The 17544-nt window shown below is 44.4% G+C and overlaps 1 protein-coding gene across 1 annotated transcript; it reads right to left on the bottom strand.

The window, feature by feature from the left end:
• Window positions 1–391: 391 nt before the first annotated feature.
• LOC124775811 lies at window positions 392–16436 on the bottom strand. The gene is made up of 2 exons (XM_047250641.1): window positions 15129–16436; window positions 392–634 (listed from the first exon to the last, which is right to left on the bottom strand). The coding sequence occupies exons 1-2, from the start codon at window positions 16434–16436 to the stop codon at window positions 392–394; spliced, it is 1551 nt and encodes a 516-aa protein (XP_047106597.1).
• Window positions 16437–17544: the final 1108 nt, after the last annotated feature.

Here is a 17544-nt window from a genome sequence, read left to right as displayed (position 1 = left end):
GTCGCGTCGTGGCATGGAAGCAATTAGGCCTTCGTGGGTCGCTGGAGGGAGTTGGCACCAAATCTGCACATGCATGTCACCTAATTCCCATACATTCCATGGAGGGGGGTGATGAAAAATCAAATGGCTCCAAGCACTATGGGACTTAACATCGGAAGTCATCAGTCCAATAGACTTAGAACTACGTAAACCTAACTAACCTAAGGACATCACACACATACATGCCCGAAGCAGGATTCGAACCTGCGACCGTAGCAGCCGCGTGGTTCCGGACTGAAACGCCTATAACCGCTCGGTCACACCGGCCGGCACGAGTGCGATGACCTCTGACGCCACGATCAAACACGTCCCAGATGTTTTCGATAGGGTTCAGATCTGGAAAGGCAAGGGGTCAGGACATCAATTGGAACTCGCCACTGTGTTCCTCGAATACACCATCACACTCATGGCCTTGTGACATGGCGCATTGTCTTGATATCATCCTGCCATCAGGAAACATGATGGTCATGAAGGGGTGTACGTGGTCTGCAACCACTGTACGATACCTCTTGGTGCCTTGCACGGGCTCCAGTGGATCCATGCATTCCCACGTTAATGTTCCCCTGAGCATAATGGAGCCGCCGTTAGCTTGTCTCTGGCCCGCAGTACATGTGTCAAGAAGATGTTCCCCAGGAAGACGACGGATTCGTCCCCTCCCATCGGCATGATGAAGAAAGGTTTCGGGATTCATCAGACCATGCAACGCTCTGACACTGTGCCTACGTCCAGTGCCGATGGTCACGTGCCCATTTCAGTCGTAGTTCCGATGTCGTTGTGTTGCCGACCGTTGTGGCCGAGCGGTTCTAGGCGCTTTGGTCCGGAACCGCACCGCTGCTACAGTAGCAGGTTCGAATACTGCCTCGGGCATGGATGTGTGTGATGTCCTTAGGTTAGTTAGGTTTACGTAGTTCTAAGTCTAGGGTACTGATGACTTCAGATGTTAAGTCCCCAAGTGCTTAGAGCCATTTGAACCATTTTTTGTCGTTCTGTTAAGTTGGTACATTGCGGAGGCCTATCGTTAGGAATTTTCAGTGCATTGCGTTTTCGCACGCACTTGTACTCTTCCTGAAATTGGTACACATGCCTAATTTCGTGTAGAGTCCCCACGAGCATGAAGAGGTGCCGGAACATGACGTGACATGGACTCGACTAATGCCTGAAAGTAGTGCTGGAGGGAATTCACACCATGAATCCTGCAGGACTGCCCATAAATCCCTACGAGTACAAGGGGGTTGAGATCTCTTCTGACCACCAAGTTGCAAGGCATCCCACATATGCTCAATACTATTCATGTCTGGGGAGTTTCGTGGCTAGCGGAAGTCTTTGAACTCAGAAGAGTGTTCCTGGATCCACTGTGTAGCATTTCTTGACGTATGAGGTGTGTCGCATTGTCCTGCTCGAATTGCCCAAGTCCGCCGGAGTACACAATGGACATGAATGGATGCAGGTGATCAGACAGGATGATTATGTATATGTCACTTATCAGAGTCGTATCTAGACGTATTAAGAGTCCAACATCACTCCAGCTGCACACGTCCCACACAATTACAAAGCCTCCACCAGCTTGAACAGCTGCCATGCAGAGCCTATGGATTCATCAGGTTGTCTCTATAATCGTACACGATACAATTTGAAACGAGATTCGTCCGAGGAGGGAACATGTTTTCAGTCAACAGTTCAATGTCGGTGTTGACGGGCCAAGGTGAGACGTAAAACTTCGTGTCCTGCAGTCGTAAAGGGTACATGAGTGGGTCTTCGGCTCTGAAAGCCCATATCGATGATGTGTCGTTGAATGATTCACACGCTGACAATTGTTATTGGCCAAGCATTTAAATCCGCAGCAGCTTTTGGAAGTGTAGCACTTCTGTCATGTTGAACGATTCTCTTCAGTCGTCGTCGGTATTGTTCTTGCAGGATCTTTTTCCGGCCGCAGCGATGTCAGAGATTTGACGTTTTAGCGGGTTGCTGATATTCACGGTACACTCGTAAAATGGTCGTGCAGGAAAATCCCCACTTCATCCCTACCTTGGAGACGCTGTGTCCCATAGCTTGTGCGTCGACTATAACACCACACTCAAACTCACTTCAATTTTGAGAACCTGACATTGTAGCAACAGTAACCGATCTAACAACTTTGCCAAACACTTGTCTTACATAGGCATTGCTGACCGCAGCGTTAACATATCTCTGTAATTGAATGCGCATGCCTATACCAGTCTCTGGCGCTTTAGTGTATAAGTGATTAACATTCATGACCACAGGTTAATGTAAGCGAGAGATAAGCGCCTGAAAATGTGAAATGCTGGTACATTAATAACCGGTGTACCACGACACATTGTTGAATACAAGCAAGCAAATGTGCATGCATCGTGTTGTACAGGTGCCAGATGTGGGATGGAGTTCCATGCCTGTTCCAGTTGGTCAGTCAATATAGGGACGGTTAATGTTGATTGTGGATGACAATGGAGTTGTAATCCTATGATGTTCCATATGTGCTCAATTCGAGAAAGATCTGGTGGCTGAGCAGGCCAAGGCAATATGTCGACCCCCCCTGTAGAACACGTTGGGTTGCAACAGCAGTATGTGAGCGAGAGTTATTCTGTTGGAAAACAGCCTCTGGAGCGTTGTTCATGAATGTCAGCACGACAGGTCGAATCACCAGACTGATGTAAAATTTTGCACTCCGGGTGCGTGGGATAACAACGAGAGTGCTCCTGCTGTCGCACCAACTTGCACACCAGACCATAACTCCATGTGCAGGTCCAGTGTGTCTATCAGGCAGAAAGGTTAGTTGCAGGCCCTAAGCTGGCCTTCTTCTAATCAAAGCATTGCTATCACTGGCACCGATTCCGAATCAGTTTTCATCAGAAAACACAACAGACCCGCACCTTGCCTCCAATGAGCTCTCGCTTGACTCCACTGAAGTCGCAAATGGCGGTGGTTTGGAGTCGCTGGGGCGCACGCTACAAGGCGTCTCGCTCGCAGTTGCCCTTGAAGTTACCGATTAGTAACAGTTCGTTGTGTATCTGTGGTGCCAAATGCTGTTCAGATTGCTGCTGTAGATTGAGTACGATGCTCCAGAGCCATACGCTGAACACAATGGTCTTCTCTGTCGGCAGTGCCACGTGACCGTGCAGAGGACAGTCTTCTTGCGACCATACATCCTAGTGACCACCAGCTGTCATGTACAGTGGCTACATTCCTGTCAAGTCTTTCTGCAACAACTCAGAAAGGACATACAGTTTCTCATAGCCTCATTACACTATCTCATTCAAACTCACTGAGATGTCGGTAGGTACGTCTTCGTCGCCTTATAAGCGTTCTCGACAAATATTAACTCGCCGTGTCCAATCTCTAAGGTAACTAACACTTACGACCGTTACAGCGTGTATTTAAAGTAAAACTTGTATGCAAATTGAGGGTGGGGTGGCGGCATAAAAGAAAGGAGAGGGAAGGTATCATGATGTCTGCTGCATCAGGACTTAATGTGGAGTCATCGGCGACGAGTGAAAATGTATGCCGGACTGGGGTTCGAACATGGGATCTGCTGCTTGCGAGGCAGTTGGGTTAACCACTGTGCCATCCAGACACAGTGTGTATTGCAGCTATGCAGACTATCTTAGTGAGTCCTCAGCCAACCCACATTCCCATCTAGTGCCACCTATTAGCAGTCCTACTCCACGCCTCCATTGCTCGCTACTTTGAGATTCCCACAGTGAAGGTGATGGATTCATAGCCCATCGAAGTGAATCAATTATATAAATGTGTTGTGTCTTTTTATTGGAGGTGTCCGAAAGGATACCACGCGGGATCTGCAGTTGTGATACTTATTCTATAAGCTGAGGTTGGAAGGGGGGAGAAGAATGGAAGGGCGTAGAGAGTCTGAAAACTGTGGCGAGATGGTTCTTTTCGGAAACTATCACATAAGTTGGATGTGCTGCGTCAGCTGTGCAACGATGCTTGTATCAGTGGTCATGTGAACATTCTCACTCCTGTAGACGAGATTCTGCATGTAGACGCAACAAAGACTCCTGCCAGAAGCGTCCGTATTATAAGACCAGCAGTGGCGGATAGTGCTATTACCACAGCAAAGATAAGAGGGATTGTGAGTCCAATAGAGTCACCACAAACTGTTAAAAACCGGTTAATAGCAATGGGACTGCAGGCACGCACACCTATCGTCTGTCGTTCACTCTTGCCACAGCATCGATGTGCACTGCTCCACTGGTGCCGTCTGAGGATCGCTTGGAAGATTGAATAGTGCGCGGTTGTATTCAACGATGAAAGAAGATTCTGCCTACAAAAGTGGTGGCCCTTTCAAGCGCTGTCTCGTAGAGTGCATTCGTTGAAGACACAATGGCCCTACCCCAGACCTTACGGTTTGGAGTGCGATAAGCTACAACTCTCGTTCACCTTTTGTGTTTCTGGAGTGGACGCTAACCAGCACTCGGTCAGCAAAAATTGTTGTTATATCCTTTCTTTTGCCGTTCTTGCAACAGAAGGTGACATGTTTTTCCAACAGGATAATACTCTTGCACACTAACCGTGAAACTCAACATGCTGTGCAATAGGTGCAGCAGCTTCCCTGGTCAACACGATCTCCAGAGTTGTCTCCAAACGAGCACGTGAGGAATACAGTGGGACTCGTTAACCAACAATGCTTACAAAACTACGTGAACAGATAGAGAAGGCGTGGCGTAACGTATCCTTGGACAGTATTCGCTATCTTACAATAGATTGCATGCCAGGGTCAGAGGTTGCACTGCTGTTCGTGAAGCCTACACCACTTACTAATATGGATGTTTCAGCATAGGTCGGTCACTCATACCTGAACCGCTTATGCTGCTGATCTGTAAATGTAATCATTTCATGTACTCCATATTTACTGTTGCAACAATAAATCCTGAGTGAATTAGAAACCTCTAAAGTGGTGTACTAATTTTTTCCGGAATTGTATTTTTTTTGTCGTAATGTGAGGATGTGCGAAAATCCCTGGGCATCTACGAGCTGATACAAGCCGTAAATTGGTCCCTCTGTTGCTGGAATCACAGTAGGACAATATTAACATCAAATTCTGACATGATTGCAAAGGATTTCAAACCCTTTGAAGAATGGAAACGTCGGTGGGAAGCAGTGACAGATGTGCCCCTACATAACATCTTTTCTAGTGCTAAACTTCCAAGTGGATTTGACCTACCACGCAAGACCTGGACTACCCTCAACAGAATCCGTATCGTCCATGGCCGATGCCGGGATGCTCTCTTTAAGCGAAAGAAGCTGCCTAATCCAGCCTGTGACTACGGGGCTGCATACCACTGTTCACCACATTGTCAGTGAATGCAGGATTCGAGCCTATCACGGTGCCGAAGAGGACTTCATGCTAGCAACTCCAGATGCAATGCACTGGATTGAAGGACCGGATATTCAGTTGTAACGCCAAAATTAAGTTTCTTGTGGGTAAATATGTACATATGTGTAAGTAGGCTGTTTAGGTTTTCTTATTGGTAACGCCACGTAGCGCTCTGTATGAAAATCACTGGCTGTGCTGTGTGCAGTCCGTAGCTAGTTTGCATTGATGTCTGCCATTGTAGTGTTGGACAGCTGGATGTTAACAGCGCATAGCGTTCGGCAGTTGGAGGTGAGCCGCCAGCAGTGGTGGATGTGGGGAGAGAGATCGCGGAGTTTTGAAATTTGTAAGACTGGATGTCATGAACTGCTATATATTTTATGACTATTAAGGTAAATACATCATTTGTTCTCTATCAAAATTCTTCATTTGCTAACTATGCCTATCAGTAGTTAGTGCCTTCAGTAGTTAGAATCTTTTATGTAGCTGGCAGTAGTGGCGCTCGCTATATTGCAGTATTTCGAGTAACGAAGATTTTTGTGAGGTAAGTGATTTGTGAAAGGTATAGTTCAGTGTTAGTCAGGGCCATTCTTTTGTAGGGATTATTGAAAGTCAGATTACGTTGCGCTAAAAACATTGTGTGTCAGTTTAAGCCCAGTCACGTATATAAATTTTCTAAGGGGACGTTTCATATGTATATGTAATTTTATTATATGATATGTCTGTATTAGCCATACGCTAAATAAAAATATAAACATCAAATCCTGCGTCCAAAGAAAAATTTTCCAATTATTAACTCGAAATTGCACATTACCATGCCGTGACAGAAGTAAATCTCGCACTGTACGTAAGAACACCAAAATATAAGTCGCAAGCCGGTTCTTTCTATTTATCTCCATAGATATTATACGAGTTCAAGCGTTTGCCTTAACTGTGCAACAGCGTATCAGTGCACGCAGAGCAGCAATCCTCCGTCACGTCAGAAGGACGGTGCTGAAACTTAGTGCCGATTATTAACTGTTTACCGCTACAAATGCTTCTTCTGCAGCCTGAAGGGGAACTAAGTGAGCACCAGCTAGGGCAGCGCACACTGAAGCCATGTTCCGCCTCCACGTTTGCCGTTGACTCTTTCTTCGCCTAGCTTTCCCAACAGCCGGTGCTTCAGATGTCCATGTTTTGCGATTGATTGTTAGCTTTTTCTCTCTTCAACTGAACTGTTCAGACCTCTCCTAGAGACTTATTTCAATCAGTTTGTGCAAAAAAAAAAAAAAAAGGAAAGAGGAATAAAGAAAAAATAAATCAAGCTATTATTTTATTCATAGTAATGCCACTATTGAAAAGGATCATACCTTCTACAGTAAGAATTTCTCCCTCTATTTTTTAGTTTCCTGATTGTTTGATTCTGCCTGCCCGCCACGAATTCCTCTCCTGTGCCAACCTTTTCATTTCAGAGAAGCATTTGCAACCCACATCGTCAATTACTTGCCGGATTCATCCCAACCTCTTCAGTTTTTACACTCTACAGTTCCCTCTAGTACCATGGAATTTACTCCACGATGTTTCAACGGATCTCCTATCATCCTGTCCCTTCTTATGGTCGTTGTTTTCCATATATTCGTTCCACCGCCGACTCTGTGGAGAACCTCATCATCATTACCTTATCAGTCAACCAAATTTTCAACTTTCTTCTGTAGCGTCACATCTCAAATGCTCCGATTCTCTTCTGTTCTGGTGTACCCACAGTCCATGTCTCGCTGCCGTACATTGCTAATCTCTCATCTAGGTATTAGCAGGCTTCTCTATAACAGGAATGCCCTTTCTGCCAGTGCTAGTCTGTTTTTTATGTCCTCTTTCTAGCGGAATTCCTTAAATTCATCAACTTCGAGATCAGCAATTAGGATGTTCAGCTTCTCGCTTTTTTCATTTCTTCTACTTCTCACTACTTCCGTTTTTCTTCGATTTATTCTCAGTCCAAATTCCGTACTCATTAGACCGTTCATCCCATTCAACACATTCCGTAATTCTTCACTTCCATTGAAGACAGCAGTGTCATCAGCTAGTTCTAACATTGATTTACTTTCACCTTGAATTCTAATTCCACTCTTGAACCTTTATTTCATTACTGTCATTTCTTCTTCGATGCACAGAATGTATAGCAGGGACGAAAGAATACACCCTTGTCCCAGAATCTTTTTAATGTTTGCACTTTGTTCTTAATCTTTCGCTCTTATTGTTCCCTCTTGGTTTTTGTGCATATTCTATATTACCCCTAATTTCCCTATAGCTTACTCCTATTTTCCGGAGGATGTCGAACATCTTGCACCATTTTACATTATCGAACGCTTCTTCCAAGTCGGCAGATCATATTAACCTGCCTTGATTTTTGCTCAGTCATGTTCCTACTGTCAACTACAACGTCAAAACTGCCTCTCTAGTGCTTTTACCTTTTCTAAAGACAAACTCATCGTCATCTAACAGATTCTCAATTTTCTTTTCTTTTCTTGTGCGTATTATTCTTGTCAGTAACTTGGATACACGAACTGTTAAGATAATTGTGCGATAATTCTCGCACTTGTCGGCTCTTGCAATCTTTAGAATTGTGTGAATGATGTTTTTCCGAAAGACTGATGGTATATTACCAGTGTCATACATTCTACATACTAATGTGAATAACTGTTTTGATGCCACTCCCCTCAATGAGTTTAGAAATTCCGATGGAATGTGATCTATTCCTTCTGCCTTATTTATTTTAAATCTTCCAAAGCTGTTCTAAATCCTGGTTCTAATACTGGATCCCCTATCCCTTTCCTATCGACTTCTGTTGCTTCTTCTATCTCCTCACCAGATGAGTCCTGCCTTTTGATAACGGCCTTCAATCTACACTTTCCACTTACCTGCTCTCTCTCTCTCCTCTGCATTTAACAGTGAAATACCCATTGCACTCTTGATGTTACCGCCCTTGCTCTTAATTTCACGGAAGCTTCTTTGACTTTCTTATACGCTGAGTCAGTCCTTCCGATAAGCATTTCTTTTTCAATCTCTTCGCATTTTTCATGTACCGGTTCGCCTTAGCTTCCTTACACTTCCTATTTATTTCATTCCTAAGTGATTCGTATTCCTGAATCCTGAGTTTCCCTGAACGTTTTTGCACTTCCTTTTTCATCGATCAACTGAACTATTTCTTCTGTCATCCTTGTTTCCTTCGCAGTGATCTTGCTTGTACCTATGTTCTTGTATCAAACTTCTGTGACTACCCTTTTTAGGGACGTCCATTCCTCTTCAATTCAACTGCTTACTGAGCTATTCATTATCGCAGTAGCTGTAGCCTCAGAGAACTTCAAGCATGTATCTTCAGTCCTTAGCACTTTCATGTCGCACTTTTTAGCGTGAGTTTTCTTCTGTGATTATTCTCTTAAGCTTCAACCTACTCTTCATTATTACCAGATTGTCATCTTAGTCTATCTCTGATCCTGGGTACGCCTTACAATCTGATTTCGGAATCTCTGCCTGACAGTGATGTAATCTTCCCCCTAACTCATTACCTTTTCCAAGTACATCTTCTTCTCTTGTGATTCTTGAACAGAGTATTCGTTATAAGCAACTGAAAATTATTGCAGTCATCAGTTAGTCTTTTTCCTCTGTCATTCCTAGTATTAAGTACATATTGTACCGTAACTCTTTCTTCTATTCCTTTCCCTAGAACTACATTCCAATCCCCCATGACTATTAGACTAATACCTGTGCAATACTTAATTGCCTGTGCAATATCCTTATATACTTTCTCTTTCTCTTCATCTTCTGCTTGCGATTTTGTTGTCACTGTTGGTTTGCTGTCGATTCTAATGAGAACAACCCTGTCATTGAACTGTTCACAGGAACTCACTCTGTGTCCTACTTTCTTATTCATAACGAATCCTACTCCTGTTATTCAGTTTTCTGGTGCTGTTGGTATTACACTATACTGATCTGACCCGAAAACTTTATCTTCTTTCTATGTCACTACACTGACGGCCACTACACCTAAACTGAATCTTAACATTTCCCTTTTCAGATTTTCTGCCTTCTCTACCACGTTCGATCTGCTGACATACTACGCCCTGACTCGTAGAATGTTACACTTTCCTTGGTCATTCAATCTTTTTCTCGTTGTCATTTTCCCTTTGGCATTCCCCGTCCAGAGACTCGAATGCGGGACTAATCCGGAATCTTTTGCCGTTGGAGAGATCGTCATGACACTTTTCAATTACAGGCCTCACGTCCTTTGGAGACATGTTGGGTGTAGTTAGTTTGCCTTTTAGGTAGCGTTTTTCAGCGTTCCCCACAGAAACGATTTGGAAACAATTTGTAAGATATACTGTAGTACTTCGTGCACTATGGGCTGCACAGCTATCATGTTGGTATCACAGGTTCCACCTAGTCTGTAAAGGAACGTCTTCTGGCATCTGTTAGGATGCTGCAACACTTGCGTGGTTTCAGTGTTCCATCAATCAAAAACCGGCCTATGAGCTGAAGGTTCAGTATCCCATACCACTCATGTACACTATATGTACGCTGACATTCCATCTGACGAAGCCAAGGGGGATTATCAACAGATCAGTAGTGCATGTCTCGGGAGTGGGTGTGATCAGCGGCCGAAATGCGCGAGCATACATTGTTTACAATCGTGCCCTACATCTACATCTACATGATTACTCTGCAATTCACATTTAAGTGCTTGGCAGAGGGTTCATCTCTCCACCATTCTACTCCTGAACAGCGCGCGGGAAAAACGAACACCTAAACCTTTCTTTTCGAGCTCTGATTTCTCTTATTTTATTTTAATGATCATTCCTACCTATGTAGGTTGGGCTCAACAAAATATTTTCACATTCGGAAGAGAAAGTTGGTGACTGAAATTTCGTAAATAGATCTCGCCGCGACGAAAAACGTCTTTGCTTTAATCACTTGCATCCCAACTCGCGTATCATATCTGCCACACTCTGTCCCCTATTACGTGATAATACAAAACGAGATGCCCTTTTTTGCACCCTTTCGATGTCCTACGTCAATCCCACCTGGTAAGGATCCCACACCGCGCAGAAATATTCTAACAGAGGACGAACGCGTGTAGTGTAGACTGTCTCTTTAGTGGACTTGTTGCATTCCTAAGTGTCCTGCCAATGAAACGCAACCTTTGGCTCGCCTTTCCCACAATATAATCTATGTGGTCTTTCCAACTGAAGTTGTACGTAATTTTAACACCCAGGTACTTAGTTGAATTGACAGCCTTGAGAATTGCACTATTTATCGAGTAATCGAATTCCAACGGATTTCTTTTGGAACTCATGTGGATCACCTCACACGTTTCGTTACGTAGCGTCAACTGCCACCTGCCACGCCATACAGCAACCTTTTCTAAATCGCGTTGCAACTGATACTGGTCTTATGATGACCTCACTAGACGGTGAATTACAGCATCATCTGCGAACTACCTAAGAGAACTGCTCAGATTGTCACCCAGGTCATTTATATAGATCAGGAGCAGCAGAGGTCCCAGGACGCTTCCCTGGGGAACACCTGATATCACTTCAGTTTCACTCGATGATTTGCCGTCTATTACTACGAACTGCGACCTTCCTGACAGGAAATCACGAATCCAGTCGCACAACTGAGACGATACCCCATAGGCCCGCAGCTTTATTAGAAGTCGCTTGTGAGGAATGGTGTCAAAAGCTTTCCGGAAATCTAGAAATACGGAATCAACTTGAGATCCCCTGTCGATAGCGGCTATTACTTCGTGCGAACAAAGAGCTAGCTGCGTTGCACAAGAACGATGTTTTCTGAAACCATGCTGATTACGTATCAATAGAGCCTTCCCTTCGAGGTGGTTCATAATGTTGAATACATTATATGCTCCAAAACCCTAGTGCAAACCGAAGTCAATGATATAGGTCTGTAGTTCGATGGATTACTCCTACTACCCTTCTTAAACACTGGTGCGACCTGCGCAATTTTCCAATCTGTAGGTACAGATCTATCGGTGAGCGAGCGGTTGTATGTGATGGCTAAGTAGGGAGCTATTGTATCAGCGTAATCTGAAAGGAAACTAGTCGGTATACAATCTGGACCTGAAGACTTGCCCGTATCAAGCGATTTGAGTTGCTTTGTAACCCCTAAGGTATCTACTTCTAAGAAACTCATGCTAGCAGCTGTTCGTGTTTCAAATTCTGGAATATTCCATTCGTCTTCCCTTGTGAAGGAATTTCGGAAAACTGCGTTCAGTAACTCCGCTTTAGCGGCACAGTCGTCGGTAACAGTACCATCGGCACTGCGCAGCGAAGGTATTGACTGCGTCTTGCCGATTGTGTACTTTACATACGACCAGAATTTCTTCGGATTTTCTACCAAATTTCGAGACAATGTTTCGTTGTGGAACCTATTAAAGGCATCTCGCATTGAAGTCCGTGCCAAATTTCGCGCGTCTGTAAATTATAGCCAATCTTCGGGATTTCGCGTTGTTTTGAACTTCGCATGCTTTTCCCGTTGCCTCTGCAACTGCGTTCGGACCTGTTTCGTGTACCATGGGGGATCAGTTCCATCTCTTATCAATTTATGAGGTATGAATCTCTCAATTCCTGTCGCTACTATATCTTTGAATTTGGGCCATTTGCATAGTCAGTTCGGAAGGAATGGAGATTGTCTCTTAGGAAGGCTTCTAGCGACACTTTATCCGCTTTTTTAAATAAAATTATTTTGCGTTTCTTTCTGGTGGATTTGGAAGAAACGGTATTGAGCCTAGCTACGACGACCTTGTGATCACGAATCCCTGTATCAGTCATGATGCTCTCGATTAGCTCTGGTTTGTTTGTGGCTAAGAGGTCAAGTGTGTTTTCGCAACCATTTACAATTCGCTGCTATTTTTGTTTCACCCGCCGGCAGTCAGTTACCAGTAGTGTCTACTCAGGCTCTATGCGGCGTTTAAAGTGTGTTAACTTTAAGATGGCAGAGCTCAAAGGAAGCACTGGCGACTCCGGAGTGCTGTCACCACAAACTGCGCATCATGCTTTCGTGAAAGTAGAAGTCACGCATGAAAGTAAAAATGGTTTTAGATGTTGTTTGTAAGAGAAACTGAAATCGTCTTACGGATTAATGTGATTAAAAAAATCCTAACTGCAGCAATTAAGTGCACTTCTCGTAAGGGAATGGTATAGTATGAAACAGAAATAAAAATCACGACACAATAAATTGCAGATTGTTTTTCGAATTTATTGAAACTGTCATACTTCGGTACAAACATTTCAAACCGTGTGGTCATTCGCTTTCCCTGTCATAATCTTCCGTTTATGTGCGAAATCCCTCCTCATTTAAATCTAATGTAATCGTGTTAGTGATAATTTCACAGACAGTGTAACTATGTGGTAATATGAAATAATATGAAATGAAAGAGTAAGCAGCGGTGTTTCAATACAAAGCGAAAGGGCAGTAATGAAAGGTGCAATGAAATAGTTGGGACGCCGCCGGAAAAGTTCGGACTGTAACTCTGGCGAGTTCAGTCTTGGTGTACGCGCCTCAGCACGCAGTACTGATGAGAATTCAGAGTATGGAGGAGCAATAGGTAGGTCGAAGACTAGTAAGCGCTTTTTGACTCTCGTCAGCATTTCTGAATTTTATAAGTCAATTCCAAAAGATTTTTTGGATTAATCATTAGCTGTTGCTGACTTAAAGGAATACTGCGTGTCTGTTGAACTTTGTGGTGTGACAAGCAAAATTTCCCATATGCATGCCTATGTAATGTTGAGGAATGATGAGGTTCTTACATTTTATGTGATAGTTTTGACTGTCAGAACGCCGGTGAACCAAAAATTCGTTGATTTACGCCAGAAAGGACGATGTCGGTGTTTGTTTAATGTATCTGTTAGCCGACCTCGTTTCATTGTCTAATTAGGTTGTTATTGCCGCCTTCATAAAGAGCTTAGTATTACAGATTCATTTGTTATTAATTGTTGCAGCCGAGTTCGGATTATGGAACATATCTTCGTGCATTTTGGGATATGGAAGTGAAGTTACGTAAATTTAATTAAACAAGGGAAAATGTATTCAGTGGGAGAATGCAGGTGTTCGTCGTCGTCGGCTGATACTCGTATCCGAGTTTTCATTTCTCTCCTGAGATTTCCTTTGTCACGGTTCAGGCGTGGAAGTGTCGTTGATGGCTTAGCAATCCAATCCTAGCGTGGAACAGGCGGCCACAGACATTACAGCTGATGGAAGGTGGAGGACGTGGCTGAGCCTGGAGGAGTTTAAGTCTCTGGCGTTTGTCATTCTCCATTCTTCGACGTTCCAGCTCAAAGTTTTGAAGAGCATTTGAGGTAACTGAGCGCCAGCGACTTCGGTCTTCTGCTATTGTGGACCAGTTACTCGGATCGATGTTCAAGCTTTTCAGATTTTTCTTGTACTGATCCTTATAACGTTTGAGAGGGGCACCTCGTGGCCTTTTACCTGTGCTCACTTCGCTGTACAGCATTTGGCGTGGAAGTCTGTCATTTTTCATCCGCTGGACATGTCCGACCCATCTGAGTTGATGCCCAATGATAAGAGCTTCCATGCTATGCATTTTTGCTTTCTCTAGAACAGCCGTGTTGGATATGAAGTCATCCCATTTCAGGTTCATGATATATCTTAGCTTCTGTTGGTTGAAGCGTTCTAGTTTCTTCAGATCGCAGCGATATAACGTCCAGGTTTCGCAACCATATAGCAGGGTGGAAATGACTACAGCTTTGTACACCATCAGTTTGGTGTACAGTGTTAGGTCTTTATTCAGAAAGACACGCTTTGTAAGACGACCAAATGCTACATGTGCAGCACGTAATCTATTCTCCACATCTTTTCCAGATGAGCAGTTGGATGACAGTATGCTTCCCAGGTAGAGGAAATGGTCCACTTGTTCCAAGAGTGTATCATAGATGGATATGCTGAAGTGAGGAACGGAGGAGCCAGGAGTTGGCTGCGCCATCACCTTTGTCTTTGGAATATTGATGGAGAGACCAAATCGTTCGTACGCCCTGCTGAAGGAATCAACTGACAGCTGCAACTCTGCAGGTGAATGAGCTGGAGAGGCATTGTCATCAGCATACTGCAGCTCTGTCACACGAGTGGTACTGGTGAACCTTTTTGAATGGAGTCTGGACTGGTTGAATAATCCTCCATCAAACCTGTACTTTAGTTCAATTCCTGCATTGTTTACGGTTGTCTCGTAAAGCATAGCTGCCAGATACAATGCAAATAATGTAGGTGCAAGAACGCATCCTTGTTTAAGCCCACTTGTTATTGGGAATTCACCAGTCATTTCATTCTGGCAGAGGACCTGTCCAGTCATATCAACGTGGAGAGCTTCAATCAGGTCAACAAAATGTTTAGGGCAGCCGAAGCGTTTTAAGACCATCCACATGGCTTCTCTGGGAACTGTATCAAAGGCCTTTTCTAGATCGTAGAAAACAAGTAGTAAAGGCTTTTGCTGTTCTCTGCACTTCTCCTGTAGTTGTCGTGCACAGAAGATCATGTCAATTGTCCCTCTTGAAGGTCGAAACCCGTATTGAGACTCAGGTAGTATAGTCTCTGAAAGTGTCTGGAGGCGATTTAAAAGGATTCTTGCAAAAATTTTTCCAGTGACAGAGAGTAGAGATATTCCCCGGTAGTTACCACAGACGCTTCTGTCGCCCTTTTTGAAGATGGTGACAATTGTGGAGTTCTTCAAGTCAGCTGGTACCTTGCGGGTTTCCCACATTAATGTAATAAGTGAGAAGAGTTTAGTTTTTAGAGGCAAGCCGCCACCCTCAATAAGCTCCATCGGGATGCTGTCAGGTCCAGGAGCCTTCCCAGGTTTCACACTCTTGAGTGCCTTGCAAAATTCTTGAAAAGTTGGAGGATCAGCCAGCCAGGGTTTTGGAGGGTGCTGTGGGACATTTTTGAGAAAATCTCCAGCGGCAGTAGAAGGGCTGTTTAACAGTGAGCTGAAGTGCTCTTTCCAACGATTTAAGATGTCCTGACTTTCAGTAAGAATGGTGGAGTTGTCAGCAGCTTTCAGTGCTCCTGATGAGGAGCGGATAGGTCCATACAGCTCTTTAATACCAGCGTAAAAGCCACGCAGGTTCCTTGCATCAGAAAGATTTTGGAGTTCTGTGGCTTTCTGTTGCCACCATTTGTTCTTGATTACTCGTATTTCACTTTGACATTTCTGCTTGAGTTCTTGAAAGTGTGCTTTCTTTTCTGCGCAGGATGGATCTTGAGCAAGGGATAGGTAAGCATCCCGCTTTGCATTGATGATGGCTTGGATTTCTCCGTGGTTGTCATCAAACCAGTCACTTCTTTTCCGTGCACTACAACCAACAACATTCTCAGCAGTTTCTTTGATGATGTTCTTTAATGTGGTCCATTCTTGTTCGATGTCATCTGTGGTTGCTGGAGCTTTGTTAAGTTGTTTAGACAGTATGTCTTGGAAGTGTGAGCGAACGTTTTTGTTGTTCAGGTTGCTTATGTTGAATTTTCTGCGTGGTGGGTTTGAAAAGTGGGATCGTGGCTTGCGATACTTTGGTACTCTCAAACGGCTGACTAAAAGTCTATGGTCCGTCCAGCACTCATCGATGTTTAGTGCTGCTTTTGTGATGAGAATGTCTTTCTTGTCACGCTGTCGCGTAATAACGTAGTCTATAAGATGCCAATGTTTGGAGCGTGGGTGCATCCATGTGGTCTTATAGCGGTTACGCAAACGGAATTGGGTATTGGAGATGAAAAGCTCGTGCTCAGCACATAGACCAAGAAGTAGCAACCCATTTGCATTGCAGTTTCCCACCCCTTGTTTACCCATGACATCTCTCCAAAAACGGTTGTCCCTTCCCACTCTGGCATTGAAATCACCAAGTAAAATTAATTTATCCTGAATGGGTATTTTAGAGAGAGTACTGTTCAGTTGGTGGTAGAACTGATTCTTTGTGTCTTCATCACTGTCTAAAGTAGGAGCATATGCAGAGACGAAGGTGATGAATCTGTCTGAACCAATGGGTACTCTAAGAGTCATCAGTCTTTCATTAATTGAGACAGGTGTAAGTCGAAGATCTTTCACTATTTTCGTTTTTACGGCAAATCCTGCACCATGGATGCGTGGTTCTCCTGCATCCTTTCCCTTCCAGAAGATGGTGTACCCTGAACGTACCTCACTAATGTGTCCCTCACCTGAGAGTCTTGTCTCACTCAAGGCAGCTATGTCTATATCTAGACGGGCTAGTTCTTGGGTGATAAGAGCGGTTCTTCTCTCTGGTCTGTAATTGTTCACGTCCAGGAGGGTCCTGACATTCCATGTCCCTATTGTCATAATCATTTCATTCTTCTTTTGTTTACGTCCGCAGTATAAGGAGTGACCTACTGGGTGCGGATTCCCAGCCTGGTTCAAGTGTGACTTCCGATGTTTAGCCCACATTTTCTAGGGCCTTCCCCATTCAGGGTGGGCAGCCTAAATAGGCCTGCCCAGTCACAGATGCAGGACCGGATTCCCGAGTAGTCACACGGGTTCTCAGGAAGGCGACCATCACACACCTGCCGCCAGTGTGCAGGTCCAGACTAGTAGCTTCCAGCCTCACTCGGAGCCTGCTACCATCGTCCTTATCCCATCGCCATTGGTCTTTAGAGAAAATGACAGGAGAAATTGCCATTTGCGTGAATTTCTTTAAGGTGGATTACAGCTTGCGAGGAAGTGACCCACACACTATAATTCTGGAACAATTCATCACGGCACATATGTATGTGACATGTGACTTCAGGTACCAGAACTGCAACGAACTGCCGCGAGCTCAATGATGGCTGAGCGGCGCCTTTACAGCCAGTTCGTCTGGCATGACCTCTTCCGCCTCCACGATCTTTGAGAACCTGGGATATAAGATTCTTCTTCCGCTCGCTTCGCCGTTGGGTTGAAGGGTAGATAATACATACTAGAGAGGAAAGTGAAAGACACCCTTGGGCCTCGGAAACATAATACCGTTGGGGTCGAAGAAACCAAGAGTTGGCCGAGGGGGGCCGGATAGGAAAGGAAACAGGAGAAGCCTGACACAAGTAAGTGGAAGTAATGCCAGGCTTAGCTAAGGGCCCGTGTGGTTGCCACCCACATACTCCCAAGACGGGAGCCCCCTGCG

Source organism: Schistocerca piceifrons, chromosome 2 (genome assembly GCF_021461385.2).
Source record: "Schistocerca piceifrons isolate TAMUIC-IGC-003096 chromosome 2, iqSchPice1.1, whole genome shotgun sequence".
Classification (NCBI taxonomy): domain Eukaryota; kingdom Metazoa; phylum Arthropoda; class Insecta; order Orthoptera; family Acrididae; genus Schistocerca; species Schistocerca piceifrons.
Note: the sequence above shows the minus strand (reverse complement) of the source record. Positions and strands in the feature narration are given on the sequence as shown.